General features: G+C 34.8%; 1 protein-coding gene across 6 annotated transcripts in view; it reads left to right on the top strand.

Annotated features, from left to right (window-relative positions):
• Nucleotides 1–16,215, top strand: part of LOC150099303 (uncharacterized) — a 186,015-nt gene that overhangs the window by 80,395 nt on the left and 89,405 nt on the right. For all 6 annotated transcript variants that reach the window (XR_016549329.1, XM_090403319.1, XM_090403322.1 and 3 more), the window contains one exon: nucleotides 10,745–10,860. Coding sequence is in view for 5 of the 6 variants with exons in the window: in XM_090403319.1 (XP_090259445.1) it covers nucleotides 10,745–10,860 (116 nt within the window). In the remaining variant the exon portion in view is untranslated. The remainder of the gene's footprint in view (nucleotides 1–10,744; nucleotides 10,861–16,215) is intronic.

Genomic DNA, 16,215 nt, shown 5'->3' with positions numbered 1-16,215 from the left:
AAACAGTTGAGAAATCATGAAAATATAAAAAGGATTTGTATTTAAGTTTTGTAGATCTGGAAAAGGCATATGACAAGGTTCCAAGAGAGAAACTGTTCAAAATACAACAATTATATGGTATATAATGGACATTGTACTGAGAAATGCACAATCTATATTTAAGTTGTCAATATAAGTTAGTAGTTAGAATTGAAGGAGGTATAGAAAAATCTAAAATCAGGTGCAAGACATGAACACACTGTTTCCACTCTTATTCATTATCTATATGGATCATATTATGAAAGCAAATGACATTAAACCTGATATCAAAATTTGAGTTGTTAATCTAATCTCTGCTTTATGCAAATGATGATGTTATACTCTTATCAAGTTTGCAGGATTCCTTAACTAAATTGAATAACTCCTGTAACAAATATGGCATGAAAATCATTAATAAAAATACCAAAATTATGAAAATAGCATTACATTGATGTTAATGAAATAGTTGTTAATATTTCATTAACATCAATGATGCTAATGAAATATTAACTTGAATTGTGCACTAGAAATAGGAGGTATAAAAAGGCACCAAAGAGAGGGAAAACTAAGACAGGAAACCTTAGATCTGATGAAGAAAAGAAAAGATATGAAAAGAGATTTGAATGACACCAATAAAATAGAATATACGGAAATTTGTAAAATATACGTAAAAGGATGAAACATGAACTTAGATCGTATAATATTAGCAAAATTAAAGAAACAATAGAAAACAATAGTAATATGAAGGTCCTAAGACGAACATTATCAGTTGGAACAAAGGAAATAGCTGCAAGAGGAAAAAATGGTGAACTGATAAAAAATAGAGATGCAATAATCAAAAGAATTCAGGAATTTTATACTGAACTCTATGAAGACAAAGACCGGGACATCCAAGAATCATCTATGGATTACTTGAGTGAGGAAGAACATGATGCCCCAGAGATCTTACAAGGTGAAGTGGAAATGGCACTGTGGGAAATGAAGAATGGAAAGGCCCAGGAGAAGATGGAATTATGGTAGACTTCTTAAAACTGGGAGGAAGCCCTGTCATCAAACAGTTGAGTAAACTCTTCAATAAATGCCTAAAAACAGAGGAAAATTCTGAAAAATTGGAACAATTCACTTCTAATATTAATTTTTAAAAAGGGCAATAAAGAAGAAATTAAAAACTACAGACCTATAAGCCTACTCCCCACCATATATAAAGTTTTCACAAAATTATAAATAATAGAATAAAATCTAAACTAGAGGGAATGCAATCCTGTGAACAAGCTGGATTTAGGAAGAATTACAATACTTTGGACCATATTCACACATTAAGACAGCTCATTGAAAAATCAATTGAATACAATAAACCCTAAACCCGTATGGCCTATATAGACTATGAAAAAGCATTTGATTCAGTTAAAACATCTTCAACACTAAAAGCACTTGAAACCCAAGGAACTGAGAAACCGTATATTGAAACACTAAAACATATTTACAATAATTCAACTTCTAATTAAATTATATAAAAACAGTGAAAAGTTCCCAATACAAAAATGCATCCGGCAAGGTGACACCATATCTCCCAAATTATTTACAGCTGCACTAGAGGAAGTCTTTAGAAGCCTTGATTGGGAAACAAAAGGAATAAACATAAATGGAGAAAGGCTGCATCATCTGAAATTTGTAGATGATATTGTCCTCATAGCAGATAATCTTGAAGATCTGGAAGAAAGGCTAAATCAGCTAAATGAAGCCTCCAGAGATATTAGATTAAAAATAAATAGAGAAAAAAACAAAAATAATGATGAATAAATACATAAACCATAGAACTATCAAAGTTGAAACCCATGAGATAGAACAAGTTACTTCATATGTATATTTGGGCCAATTGTTATCCTTTGAGGAGTGCCAAAGAAAAGAGATTGAACGAATAATTCACCTTGGATGGATGGATGGCTTATGGGAAAAATGAGAGACCTATTCAGAAGTGAACATCCCTATGAGTCTAAAAAGGAAAGCTTTCGACCAGTGCATACTTCCTGTCCTAACATATGGAGGAGAAACATGGCCTTTAACAGAAGCCCTAAACAAAAAGCTGAGAACAACACAACATCGCATGAAAAGAAGTATACTAAAAATAACATTAAGAGATAGGAAGACAAATATCTGGATAAGATCTCAAACAGGTGTCATGGATATTGTAAAATACATTAAACAGGCTTAGTGGAGATGGAGTGGCCATATTGCCAGATGCAGTGACAGGAGATGGACTAGAAAAACAACAGAGTGGAGACTGGATGGAACAAGACAAAGAAGAAGACTGAGAAGAAGGTGGAGAGATGAACTGGAACAAATTTGTTCCAGTTCAAACTGGAACAAATTCAAAGCAGAACAAACTGGAAAATCATGGGGGAGACCTTCGTCCAGCAGTGGACAGAACCAGAAGGTTGAAGAAGAAGAAGAAGTGCATGTGTCATAGTTTTATGTTCCCATGAGGATGGTGATGTGACATTGCCGTAATATAGGAAGTATTGATTAAAGTTTCTTTTAATTAATATTCTAGTATATGTTGTAATTTCCTGAAATAATTTAATAGTCTCTCTAATACTGTAATCAGATCTTTTCCTTCTTTGTATGTTGCTTGAGGAAATTATCTCACAGTGCTTCAATAAATTCAGTTTCATTCTTTACATGAAATTTCATAGGTACCCAATTAATATGCAGATAATTAAAGTCATCTATAGTGATTACTTATTTAGCACCAATCATGTTTATTTGGTAATGTATTTCATCACCACCAGCAACTGATCCATTATATAACAACACCCCACTATGTATTTGATCTTGTAAGACTCCATTTCACACTTCAGGTGGCTTCTTTCTTTCTTTGTACTTGCATATGGAAAATTGTTATTAATATTGGAGTCATAGCTTTATATCCTAACTGGACTCAAATTTGAATAGGAGAATACTATCTTTGATCCCATGGTATTAGTTACTGAATTGGAAAAATATCAGCAATGCATTGGGAATCTTTGAAAAAGTGCTTAAATGAGGTGGTATCTAAATGTATCCCTAGTGTTCAAAAAAATTAATATTTGGGAGTGAAATGGATGTGCAACCTTATTAAGCAAGAGATCCACAAGAAGAAGATTATGCATAAAGAGTATCTTGAGAATAAGAGCAAGAGGAGTTATGAAATATTTAAAGTGCAGGCCAGAAAATTAACGAGTATTGTTTGCAAAGCTAAATTGGAGTATGAAAAGAAATTGACTATGCAGGCTAAAGGCAATCCAAAAAGAATTTTATTGTTATGCCATGCAAAAGAAAGAATGAATGTGGAAGAATAACTTTATTGAATGCAGATGGTACTCTAGTGTCAGAAGCTAATGAGATTATTCAATTAATGAGTGCTCAGTTTGCTAATCAGTGGACGGTTAACAGATATCAAAAAGTGGTATATGGTGAGTGTGAATCTGCCAGATTTAAGGTGACCAGTAGTGTACCTCAATGTTCAGTCCTTGGGCCATTCAGTTGTTATTCAGTCTATACATTGATGTCATTAGGAATGGTTTAACAGGAGATGTTCGATTGTTTGCCAATCATGTGAAGATAGGTGGCAATCAGGGATGCTACTGATATCCAGCACTTACAGAATGATTTGAATAGGCTGGAAATTTGGGCAAACGAAAAGGGCTGTTGTTTTAATGTTGGTAAGTGTAAAGTTATGTAGTTTCGTATGATGAGATTTCCAGTGGCATATTATATTAGCAGGATTATGCTACAAGAAACTGATGAGGCTAGGGATCTTGGTGTAATTGTGGATAGGAATTTGAAGTTCAAAGGTCACATAGCAAAAGTTGCAAATACAATTCAGAGTATATTGTGATGTTGAAGCTAACCTTGACATGTAAGGTAAGGATAAGGAAGTCATTTTGCCTTTTAATAAGGCCTTGATAAGACCGCACCTGGATTGTTGTGTGAAGATTTGATCTTCCGGGTTCCAAGGAGCTAAAGAAGGTGCAAAGAAGAGTTAGAGATTATATCGGGATTATGGGATTTAGATTATCAGGACAGATTGCAAGTATGTGTTATAGATTCTGGCTGACAGGACAAAGAAGGGTGATATGATAGAGGTCTGTAAACTTCTGAATGGTGTTATAGGATATCTGATGAAATTTTTCGTGATATGGAAGGTGGGGAGAGAACATGGGGCATCCATGGAAGTTAAGATTGTTTGCAGTCAAGAAAGGGATAAGAGCTAGGTATTTCTCTCAGAGCAGGGAGTGGGCAAAATAGTTTGACTTTTGAGGTAGTGAGTGCATCTAGTGTGAATGAATTTAAGAGAAGGTATGACAGCTGGTTTGAGTGATGTATAGCATCTTTTGATGAGTCCTTGACTCCCTAGAGGTATCAATAATAATAATAATAATAATAATAACCATTAGCAGCACATCCCCTCTAGTATTCTGTTCTATGTTATCTATCCATCCTAAAAATACAGTACTGTGCTCTTTATATTCAATACAAAAATGCATTTGCCAAGACAACAAACTCGACTCCTTTGTTTCTAATAAACCTCTGGCATTCATGTACAGACATAATAAGCTACCTGCATCTTTTTTTTAACATTCACTTCTGTAGTCTTCATGATCCAGTTTGGACTAGTGGCAGATTTTTTTTTTTTATCTAATGACTTGCTTATGCAGATATCTTTGTGCATAAGTCCAAATCATAAATCCATGAACATACAGGCCTCCTTTCCTCATAATTGTTTCCATGATAATGCACATTCATATCATTAAGGCAATTGCACAACATTGTTGTTCCTATGCATATTTTCTCACCATTCCTCCTATCCTTATCAGTTTCCCTAACTCTCTGTATTAGATCTCATGCCAATTAATAATTTCTTCTGACTTCTGATTCCAATTGCATTCAAGTTAGCACATATCTCTGATATGTGCTAACTTATCTGTCACATGTTTTTGGCAAGGGAGAGTCATAGCAACTTTGTAGTTCAGAAATTGATGTTGATTGGTTGTTGAACAGTATCTGACCTAGCATTTGTTGTAGTGAATTGCAGCATAACAATTTTGGTTGCTAAAATAATGACTACAAACCTAGTAATGTTAAGTGTCTACATTATATCCTCCATCAAACCTAGGTATAACTCCTTTAAAAGATTCATCACTGTGTATATCAAATGTTAGGAAAATATTCCTACCCTTTAGCCTTTCTCATAGGCTTCAGCTGCATAATCCCCCCCCTTTTATTGTGACATCAGGGGGGTGCCAAAATATTTAGCTAGATTTACTGTAGCCATTACCATAGTGATGGAGAATGCACTTTTGGAAATTATGGAGACAACTACCGTGTTTGAATAAAAACTTTAGTTTACTATTACTAAAATTTTACAATTCGACGTTTCGACCTTTATGTTAAGGTCATCTTCTGGAGCGTACAAATATACATAGGAAACAAGCTATACCACAATCATACTGGTTCGTTAAAGACACTGACTAACCGCTACCACAATTGTTGGCCTGACCTCTGGTGGGAAAAAAAAAAAAAAAAAAAAAAAATTATACATCAGCGCTAAAGTCCTATTATTTGTGTTGTCTACTATATACATATATTAACATTATATTAACATCATTCCAGCCAGTTGGAGTGGAATGGTTTCTAATAATAGCAGATTGGTTAGAGTCCTGACTTGTGTTGAATCTTTCAAATTAGGTTGGCTGAATGTGTGCCATCCAGATCCTTGGAATTTTCATACCATCTTTGTTGTTGATGTTTGGGTGGTTTATCAGGATTTCGCAGGATTCTTTAAATTTTCTTTCGTACCATGTTTTTGTACGGTGTAAGGAGCAGGTGCTTTTCCAGTAACACCTTACACCAAATCAACTGGAAAAGCACCTGCTCCTTACACCGTACAAAAACATGGTACGAAAGAAAATTTAAAGAATCCTGCGAAATCCTGATAAACCACCCAAACATCAACAACAAAGATGGTATGAAAATTCCAAGGATCTGGATGGCACACATTCAGCCAACCTAATTTGAAAGATTCAACACAAGTCAGGACTCTAGCCAATCTGCTATTATTAGAAACCATTCCACTCCAACTGGCTGGAATGATGTTAATATAATGTTAATATATGTATATAGTAGACAACACAAATAATAGGACTTTAGCGCTGATGTATAATTTTTTTTTTTTTTTTCCCACCAGAGGTCAGGCCAACAATTGTGGTAGCAGTTAGTCAGTGTCTTTAACGAACCAGTATGATTGTGGTATAGCTTGTTTCCTGTGTATATTTGTACGCTCCAGAAGATGACCTTAACATAAAGGTCGAAACGTCGAATTGTAAAATTTTAGTAATAGTAAACTAAAGTTTTTATTCAAACACGGTAGTTGTCTCCATAATTTCCAAAAATGCATTCGGATCACCGTGCAAGCCTAAAAGAAAGGATAGTGATGGAGAAGTTTCCACCAAAGAATTACAAGGCTTTTTTGCTTACATCAAATAGAGTATGTGCTTCTCTAGCCTTTGTTCCACAAGCAGCTTGTCACTGCAGCTTACAAATAAAAAGTAAGATGTTTTTAACTTATCCATGATTAACTACCCAACCAGCACTCTCATGTATACACATAAAGGTTGCTGTAGATATAAAGTGTCCATTAAAAGTGCAATACCATATTTCATGTACATGGACACAGGTACATGGACTGCCAAAATAACATTTGCAGTGTTATTTGCTTAATCGGTATACAGTGATATACATTATTCCTGGTATAATTAAAGTATTTATTATTATATCAGCTCATATTAGTGTCATCACAGGCCAGCATACCATTACATAACCTATGAGGAAAGAGTTAATTCTTTCATTATATTTTCATTTATTTTAAATTTTGTATGTGAATCCAACCAGTAAAGGTTGTAAACCTATAGAACGTTAGTACCATAAGTAGGTATTATGAGTATAGTGTACCAGTCTATAAGAAAAGGAAATAAAACAATGTGAGAATTACAGAATTTCCCTAATGAGTGTTCCAAATAGGAGTTATGTAATCATACTTGAGAATATACTAAAAAATATAAATAAGAAAAAAGAAATTATAGAAGAAAAACTTGGGGAAGAAGATCAAAATAGGTTCATGCCAGATAGAGGTTGGCATAAATCCAGTGTTGTGTCCTGAATGATCAAAATTTGGATAAAAGATTAATTCATTCAGGATCTAACAAATCTTAATTGTAGGCAGAGAAACTTTTACTTTGGCAAGGAAATAAATATGTATAATATATCTTTAAAGCAGAACTGAAGAAATGTTTAATTTAGAAATGTGAAACTTGACCAATTTTGTACAGAGTCAAAAAGGAGAATTTATATAAAATTATAGTTAAATTAGAATATCTCCTTCTATGTAGTGTATGAGAGTAAGTTGAATGTAGGCTGGGGTCCAAAGGTCAGGCTTTAGCCGTCCAGTATAACTTATGGCCTAAGGAAAGGAGAATTTATACGGAAAACGAAGCTTGAACACATTCTCGGAAAGACACTACGCACGATAGATGAGTTCCGTGCGGTAAAAACGTAGCGAAGAGAGGGTTCCAAAGGAGGTGGTATAAAAGGGGTTTGCCCCACTTTCTCAGGGTCTTTTGGTTCCTGTTTCCTGCACTCTTGGGCGTTGGCTCTCCCTCCGTCAATGGGGTGATCCCAGATCGGCCGTAGAAGTCATGAGTCGTCTAACGTAGCTTGTGAGTCAAGGCTAGCTAACTCTTCATAGCAGAGTAGCTAAGCAATATTGAGTAACTGACAATGCAGATGAATGCCAGTGGTACCAGAGAGAGACCAGAGCGGCACATTGCCTTATCGACTCAGGAAGACCAGGCCATGCAGTCATTGTAAGTGACCCTGTGGATGATAGAACAGAAAGTCATTCCGTGGGATGGTAATGTAGAATATTTAAGTCTTATTTCCAGTTAGAGATATGAATAAACTCTGTATGTTAATTTATGTGCGGACATTTGATAGAGAACTTTAGAGATTATCACATTTGGCAGTGACCTGTCCCTATTAGAAGAAAGTCTCCCAGGAAGGGATCTGTATTTGAATTAACTGATATATTGTGAGATATGATTAGTGACTTGAGAGTGATTGAAAATCTAATAATTTAAGCTAGTGATTTGTACATTTAATGGATAACTCTGTGGAGCAGGTTATTATTCATGTCCTATTGTGTTAGTAATGATATCTAAATTTTACTAGGAAAGTGATTAAGTTAACCATGTGTTTGATATATTTCTCATGTGTAATTCTTAGACCTCAATAAATATGTTTTATTTCATTTACCTGAAATTAGCCTGTCATATGAATTGCCACTCATAAAAAATTTGCAGACCTTAGTGGGAGGGACACAGGATTATAATTGGAAATTACAGGCCACGACTGCATGCAAAAGCAAAGTGAAATAGGTAATTTGAATTAGTGAGTAGAATGAATTAAGTAAGAGTGTTAGAACATCCATTACTGTGTATTATTCTGAGAGAGCCACCTTGGATAAGAGTCTCATCTATCTTCTGTATTGGTTGATATAAATTCATCAATATAAAACAGGGAGACGTCTCAGAAGGTAAAATTAAGGGTTTTGTCCCAAATTTAGACAAAGCCTCTAATGAATGAAAGAAACACACGTGACTAAACTCAGGAACCGGCCTGAATCATAGCTTGATTAAGGAAAAGAAAGTGATAGCTGAATTACTAGTTTTGATTGACAACATATTACAGAAACCAGAAGAGAAATAACTGTATAAGTGAGTAGTAAAATCATTAAAGTAAAGAGAAAAAGTAACGACATAACACCAGCTTGTTTAAGATCAGATTTTTTACTTTAAAACAGACACGAAATCATGTGAATATAACAGGAATCTTTATTTAGTTTTGTCCATCTGGAAAAGGCATGTAGCAAGGTGCCAAGAAAAAAAAGCTGTTCAAAACTTTATATGTAAATATGATATTATACAGAACAGTACATGATCTATATTTGAATTGTAAGTCAGCAGTTAGATTTGAAGCAGTACAAGCAGATAGCTTGTTGTAAAATCAGATATAAGAATAGTGTTCACTATCTCCACTATTACTCTTCATCTATGTAGATCATATTATGAAGAAAAGTGGTATGAAACCTGATATCAAAATTGTAAATATCTCAGCTCTTATTTTATGTAGATGATGTACCTGTCCGAAATAAACTGAAGACTCTTTAAAATTGAATATCAGTTGTAACTCTGAAAATAGGCATTAACCTAGAAAATATAAACTGCATTCTCAATGGAGAACCTATGAAGTAAAATAGTTCATCAATTTTTAATGAAGATTGCAGATGAAATATGGGAACTGATAATAGTATAAAGAATAAACAAAGCAGGTATAGTGGGGAGCCAACTGAATAAATTTATATGGAATAACAGAGAAATTAGCTGTAATACTAAACTAATAGTATACAAGGCAGTGTTCAAACCAGTTTTAACATAAGGATGCGAGTGTTGTGTTAGAAATAAAACAGTTGATCAAAGACTAGAGGCTACAAATATATGAGAATTCTGAGAAAAATTAGAGATGTGAACAGATGGCATAAATGAAGATAATAGAAGAACTTGACATGTTAGCATTCAAAAAACATGAGCAAAGTTAATCTGTGAATTGGTGACTAAAAAAAAATGGATGATTTCCTGCCATGATAATCTCCAATTACCCAGAGGACAACCATTATCTTGGTGTATTGGTGCATTAAAAGGTACATTAGAATTGGAAGTTAATAATAATGAAAACTTAAACATGAGAATAAAATATATCCTGTGCACTCTTTGGGGATTGATATCAAGAATTGATGATGATATATTATCCTCCACAAGCCATGAGTTAGGTGAAACATTTCAAAGATCCTAGAGCAGTGTTACTTATATGACCAAATGAAAGCTATTGAAACCTACAGAAAATTTTTATATCTGTATTTCTCTGAATCTTTTTCCTCTCTGTGTATGCATCTACACATAGACGGATGAATCTAGTATTTGAATTAAAATTAGCAGTAATAATTCTGTTACATTGTTTTTAATCAGGTAAATAAACAAAAATCCATGTCTGACTACTGAGAAAGATCCTAAGAAAATATTACATCATGATTATACCAAACATATACAAGTTAGTATGTCTTAAATATTGCAAATGCAATGACTTCCTTCCCAAACTTATTAATATTAAAGAAATTATCCAACCTAAAGAGCTGAAACCATTTACAATAAAGCCATGAGAGATTTATTTGGTGACTAGAGACCAAACCAAATGGATTTTTAGGCCAGCTAAATAACCAAAAATCATTCTTATTGGTCTTCAAATGCTACAAACAAACTTGTGATAACATCAAAAAAAAAGGATATTAAACACCATTGCTAACAAGATTTATTTTATTAACAAGACCAAATTAATTAACTTTTTTTTATAATTAAAGAGTTTTATAAAATTGACTCTCTGCAATGAAATTGTAATGGTGATAGGAATAATCTGTTATAGTGCAGCTATATTGAATTTCTTTAGAATAACATTGTATGGAATTAATTTGTTATGTCTATCCCAACCAAGCTAATGTTTTATTTTGACACACAAATATGTTATTTATCTTAGTATTGCAAGAAAATATTAGGCATTCTTAATTCATATCTGCATATAGGTAAACATCCGGTTTCTTTCCTGATGGAGCTCTGCAGCAAGCGTAGGTGGCCAGCTCCAGAATATGTTCTACTTGTTGATGAAGGTCCTTGTCATAATAAAACCTATCTCTATAAGGTATGTGTATAATTAATATCATCTACTTTACAAAATAATTACAGCATCCATGAAGTTACTACAAATATTTGTAATAAAACTATAATTTTAATCAGAAAAAAAAATTGCTTTATATTTTCCATCCATATTAAACTGACAGGTAACACAAATTGGGATCACCACTTTTCATCAGTGCATGACTAGTAGTGATGGTGATTCCATCATAAGTTCCTGATGTGTTTTTTCCAGAGGTTTACCGGGTACTGTGATACAAAATATATTATCATTTTATCAATATGTTATCATTATATATTGATAGCATAGTTTCCTATTTAGTTCATCATCATCATCATCAAATTCCTGCCATGTACCCTCAAGGGGTGTACAGGATATGACAGTACTACATGAAAAAATTACATCATTACTAACTTCCTATCTACAATTTTCCTCCAAATCAGTCTGTTACTTGTCAAGACTCCAACATTATCAGATCTTATATTTCTATCGTCTAAGGCACTTTGTACCGTATCAATCCACCTATATCTTGGTCTTCCTCTGGGTCGTTTTCCTGCCAACCTGGCAGAGAACACTTGTTTTGCTAATCTTTCCTCTCCCATTCTATTTAAGTGACCATACCATCTGAGATTAGCTCTGCTAACGCATTCCTGGATGCTGACAATGTCAAGTTCTTTCCTAATATCCTCATTTTTAATATGATATTGCCATTGATGCCATCTGTTCACGCCTCTAATCTTTCTCAGGACTCTCATATCTGCGGTCTCTAGTCTTTGGTCAAGTGTTTTACTTCTGACCCAGCTTTCAGATCCATAAGTTAAAATTGGTTTGAACACTGTCTTGTATACAGCTAATTTAGTGTTCCGACTAATTTCTCTCTTATTCCATATGAATTTATTCAATTGACTTCCCACCATACCAGCTTTGCTGATTCTGTTGTCTATTTCTATATTTAATTTACCATCTTCAGTAAAAATCGTGCTAAGTAGCTGAAATGTTTTACTTGTTCCACAGGTTCTCCATTCACAACACAGTTGACATTTTCAATGATTCTGCCTATTTTCATTGTCTTTGTCTTTTTATTGCTGACCTTCATACCATATCTATTACAACAGAATCAGCATTCAATTTAGTCAGAGAATCTTGCAGACTTGTAGCGGATTTATTTAGAAGTATAACATCATCCGCATAAAGCAAAGAGCTGACATTAACATCTCCAATTTTGATATCAGGTTTAATACCACTTTCCTTCATAATGTGATCCATATAGATAATGAATAACAGAGGGGATAATGTACATCCTTGTTTCACACCAGATTTAACATTAAACCATCTTCCTGTACTTCCTTCAGTTCTAACTGCTGACTTACAACTCAAATAAAGACTAAGTATTGCTTGATATAATGCCCCATTGACACCATATAACTGCAGCGTAGTGAATAGCTTCTCTCTTGGCACCTTGTCATATGCCTTTTCCAAATCGACAAAACTTAAATACAGATCTTTGTTATATTCCTATGCTTTCTCGACTATTTGTCGTAAAGTGAAGATCTGATCCTGACAGCCTCTATTTGGCCTGAATCCAGATTGTTCTTCACCAAGCTTTTCTTCCACAATTCTTCTCAACCGTTTCTCAAGTATACTTGCATAGATCTTGCCAGGAACACTCAGTAGGGAAATACCTCTGTAATTCTCACATTCAGTTTTATTTCCCTTTTATATGTGAGTACTATGAGAGCTCTACTCCAATCATCGGGAATTCATCCCTCTGTCCAGGCTTTCTGAACTATGCAGTGCAGCCACTGTAAGACTTTTATACCACCATACTTCAGCATTTCTGGTCGAATATCATCTACTCCTGCTGCCTTTCCACATTTCAAGCCTTTGATGGCTTTTTCTACTTCAAGTATGGATATGTATTCCTGACTGCATGCCTGGTCAGTGTTTTTTTATCACTGTGCTGTCATCACTGCTTGTTTCATTTAGCAGTTTTTCAAAGTAATTACTCCATACTTCAAGTATATCTTTTTCTCCTGTTTTCATGTCACCTTTATCATCTCTAACCCCTTTTACACCACTCTTTCCTCCATTCCTAAGCTTCTTCAACAACCTCCAGAATATTTTGCCACCTTCTTGATATTTATTTTCTATATTCTTGCCAAAATCCTCCCATGACTTTTGTTTAGCTAGTTTTACACACTGTTTAGCTTTCTTACATTTGTCTCTGTATTCTGTAAGAGTAAAAGCTGACTTATTTGACAAGAACTTTTGATATGCTTTCTTCTTTTCCTTCACTGCCTAACTTTTCCTTAACTTCCTGTGTTCACCAGGGAGTTCTGATTTTTTTATCCTTGCAGACAACCTCACCACATGCCTCTCTGGCAGAATCAATCAATGTTTTCTTCAGAGTTTGCCACTGAATCTCCAAGGTTTGATTTCTGTTCTCAAACTCTTTCATTTTTTCTTGAATAATATTTGTGTATTTTAGTCTACAGTTCACATCTGAGAGCTGCTCAACTTTTATTCGCTTTAAAACTTTCTTACATGTTATTCTTTTCAATATGAAATTCAATTTTATCCTGCTCAAGACTAAATAGTGATCACTTCCAATTTCAAATCCTCTGTACACTCTGGTGTCCTGCACCAGGGAGAAAACATCACTATCAACAATAACATAGTCAATGAGACTTTTCTTATTCCTAGCCTCTTCTCTCCATGTGAATTTGTGCACATTTTTATGTTGGAACATGGTGTTAGTAATAACCAGTCCATGTCCTGAGCAGAAATCCAACAGATATTTGCCATTATTATTAGCTTTGCTCTTTTCACCAAATTTTCCCAAAATATTTTTGTATGTCTCACAATCATTTCCTACTCTGCTATTTAGATCCCCAACAAGGACCAACTTTTCCTTTTTCATTGTGTCAGTTGCTTTTTTTAAAGCGTCAAAAAATTCCTCCACTTCTACCTTAGTAGAACCTTCTGTGAGACCATAGGCACAAATAAGTCTCATTGTCCAGTTCCCCATTCTCATATTTGCCCACATTACTCTACTTGAGACTGACTGCCATTCAAGAAGATTAGCCTCGTATTTTGTGTTGAATACTATGGCTACTCCTTCTTTTCCTTGATTGTCATTGCCTGAATATAACATTTTGTATTTATTGCTCAGAAAGATCTCACCAGTTTTGGTCTTTTTTGTTTCGGTCACCCCTATTATGTCGATCTGGTACTTATCTAATTCCTCAGCTAGCTCCATTTCTTTGCCATTCAGGTTTCTTACGTTGATAGTATCAATCTTTAACTCTGGTGGTGTTGAGTTGGGGTTTGTTTTCCGATTTGTTCCAGTAGCTGACTTTTCGCTGTTCGCCCTGGTTCCCTGGCGAAAACAACGGGGGCCTTGTTTAACCGGGCGACGCCCCAGCCGGCATGAAATTTTGTCATGTTGTACCATCATTTTTTATTTTGGTTTAACCAATAAGAATACAATTTGGTCGGCTAAATCCCAAATTGCCATCCCATCCTCGTTCGTTCAGTATCAAAGTAGATACCCAACAGGGTGCACCACGAGAAGGTGAGGATTGGACATTAGGTCAGAAGCCCTGGTCGGTTCTCCGCATTCCTTTAAAGGCTATGTGGAGGTCTCCTCTCAGTTATACAGCTTTGACCCTTAAGCACCCCCCTATTTAGTTTTCTTCCATATACTTTTCTTCCAAATTAATCTGTGATTTATCAGGTCTGTTTTCATATTGTCATCTCTTACATTTTGAGCCTTCAAGTGTGATTCATATTCTGGATCTTTTTTTTATTCTTGTCCCACACACTCCATAATGCAGTCACATGGACTTGCTAACTTGGGAAGGCAAGTTAATGCTGTCATATGGAAGTGGCAACTTTCTCTTTCCAGTAAATCAATTTTTCATCATGCAAAAACTGAAAAGACATCCAAATGACATATGGAGTTGACAAAATATAATGCAGTCCCTCATGGCCTTAGTTGCTTCAACTGCAATTCCAGACTGCCACACCTTGCTTCAAACACTTGTTTGTTTGTTTTTAATTCTAATAACCTTTCTTCCACTTCTGTTTGAGTTACCAATACCACTTTAGATTAGCTCTGCTTACAGATTCTGAATGCAGCAAGGGATATTCTGAAATGCTTCCATTGTGATAGTTCCCCACCCAAAAGAGAGATATATCAGCAAAAAAACAAAAGATTTTAAGTCTCTACTTTATTTTTGAAAACAATCCCAATAATATATATATATATATATATATAAAACAAACAGAAGCTAATCAGGAAATTCAACTTTCTCAAGTCAAAACAAGAAAGATCTACCTTAAATAATTGTCATAGCAGACTTAAAAATTTGGTGATTAACAAATCGTCATACGTGCTAAGTCCCGATGAAGAGAAAATTCTCGGAAAAGGCCTAAATTTTGTGTTGGCACCAAAATGCATCCCCAAAGAACTACTTTTAACTAAGATGGAGAAGGCAGCTTCGCTACTTCCTACCACAGACGCGAGTTTACTTCGCATCGAAGCAATTCTTGCAATCAACAATGCAAAACCTCCTTCTGATAATATATCCCCTAGTGAGAGACTTGCGATTAAAAATCTAAGGATTAACAAGAACATTGTCATCTTAAAGGCTGATAAGGGGAATGCAGCAACTGTAGTTCTAGATAAAATAGACTACCGAGAAAAAATCTTAGCACTGTTAGATTCAGATAGTTATTCAGAAATTGAGAGAGATCCTACAAAAGACCACAGAAATTCCACGGAATACACGGCTCTCCATCCGCTCTTTACACCCCCTCATTCCAATGTTATATGGTCTCCCGAAGGTACACAAAGAAAACTATCCACTGAGACCTATAGTAGACAGCATTGACTCACCCACATACAGGTTATCCAAATATTTGGCGTCATCGTTAAAAGCTTATGCGGGAAAATCTTCTTATATTAAAAACTCAACAGATTTTGTCTCTAAAATAAAGGACCTAAAACTAAAATCTTCTGACATCATGGTGAGCTTTGACGTGGTAGCACTCTTTACCAACGTTCCGACACAGGACGTTCTCCATATTTTAAAAAACAAGATTTCAAATATAAGGTTCTCTCTGTTATCTCACTGTGTAAACTCTGGCTATTTTGAATTCGAAGGTAAACTATACAAACAGGTCAAAGGATTAGCTATGGGAAGCCCCCTCTCTCCTGTGTTAGCCAACATTTTTTTCGAGGAATTTGAACAAAAAGCAATCTCCTCTTTTACTTTAAAACCGAAAATTTGGCTTAGATACGTGGATGATATATTCCTCATATGGGAGCATGGTACTGAAAATCTTCACAAGTTTCTC

Source organism: Typopeltis vanoorti, chromosome 14, assembly GCF_054136105.1.
Source record: "Typopeltis vanoorti isolate ZY-2024b chromosome 14, IOZ_Tvanoo_1.0, whole genome shotgun sequence".
In the NCBI taxonomy this organism is placed as follows: domain Eukaryota; kingdom Metazoa; phylum Arthropoda; class Arachnida; order Uropygi; family Thelyphonidae; genus Typopeltis; species Typopeltis vanoorti.
The sequence above is the reverse complement of the archived record's forward strand: the minus strand, read 5'-3'. Positions and strand labels throughout refer to the sequence as shown.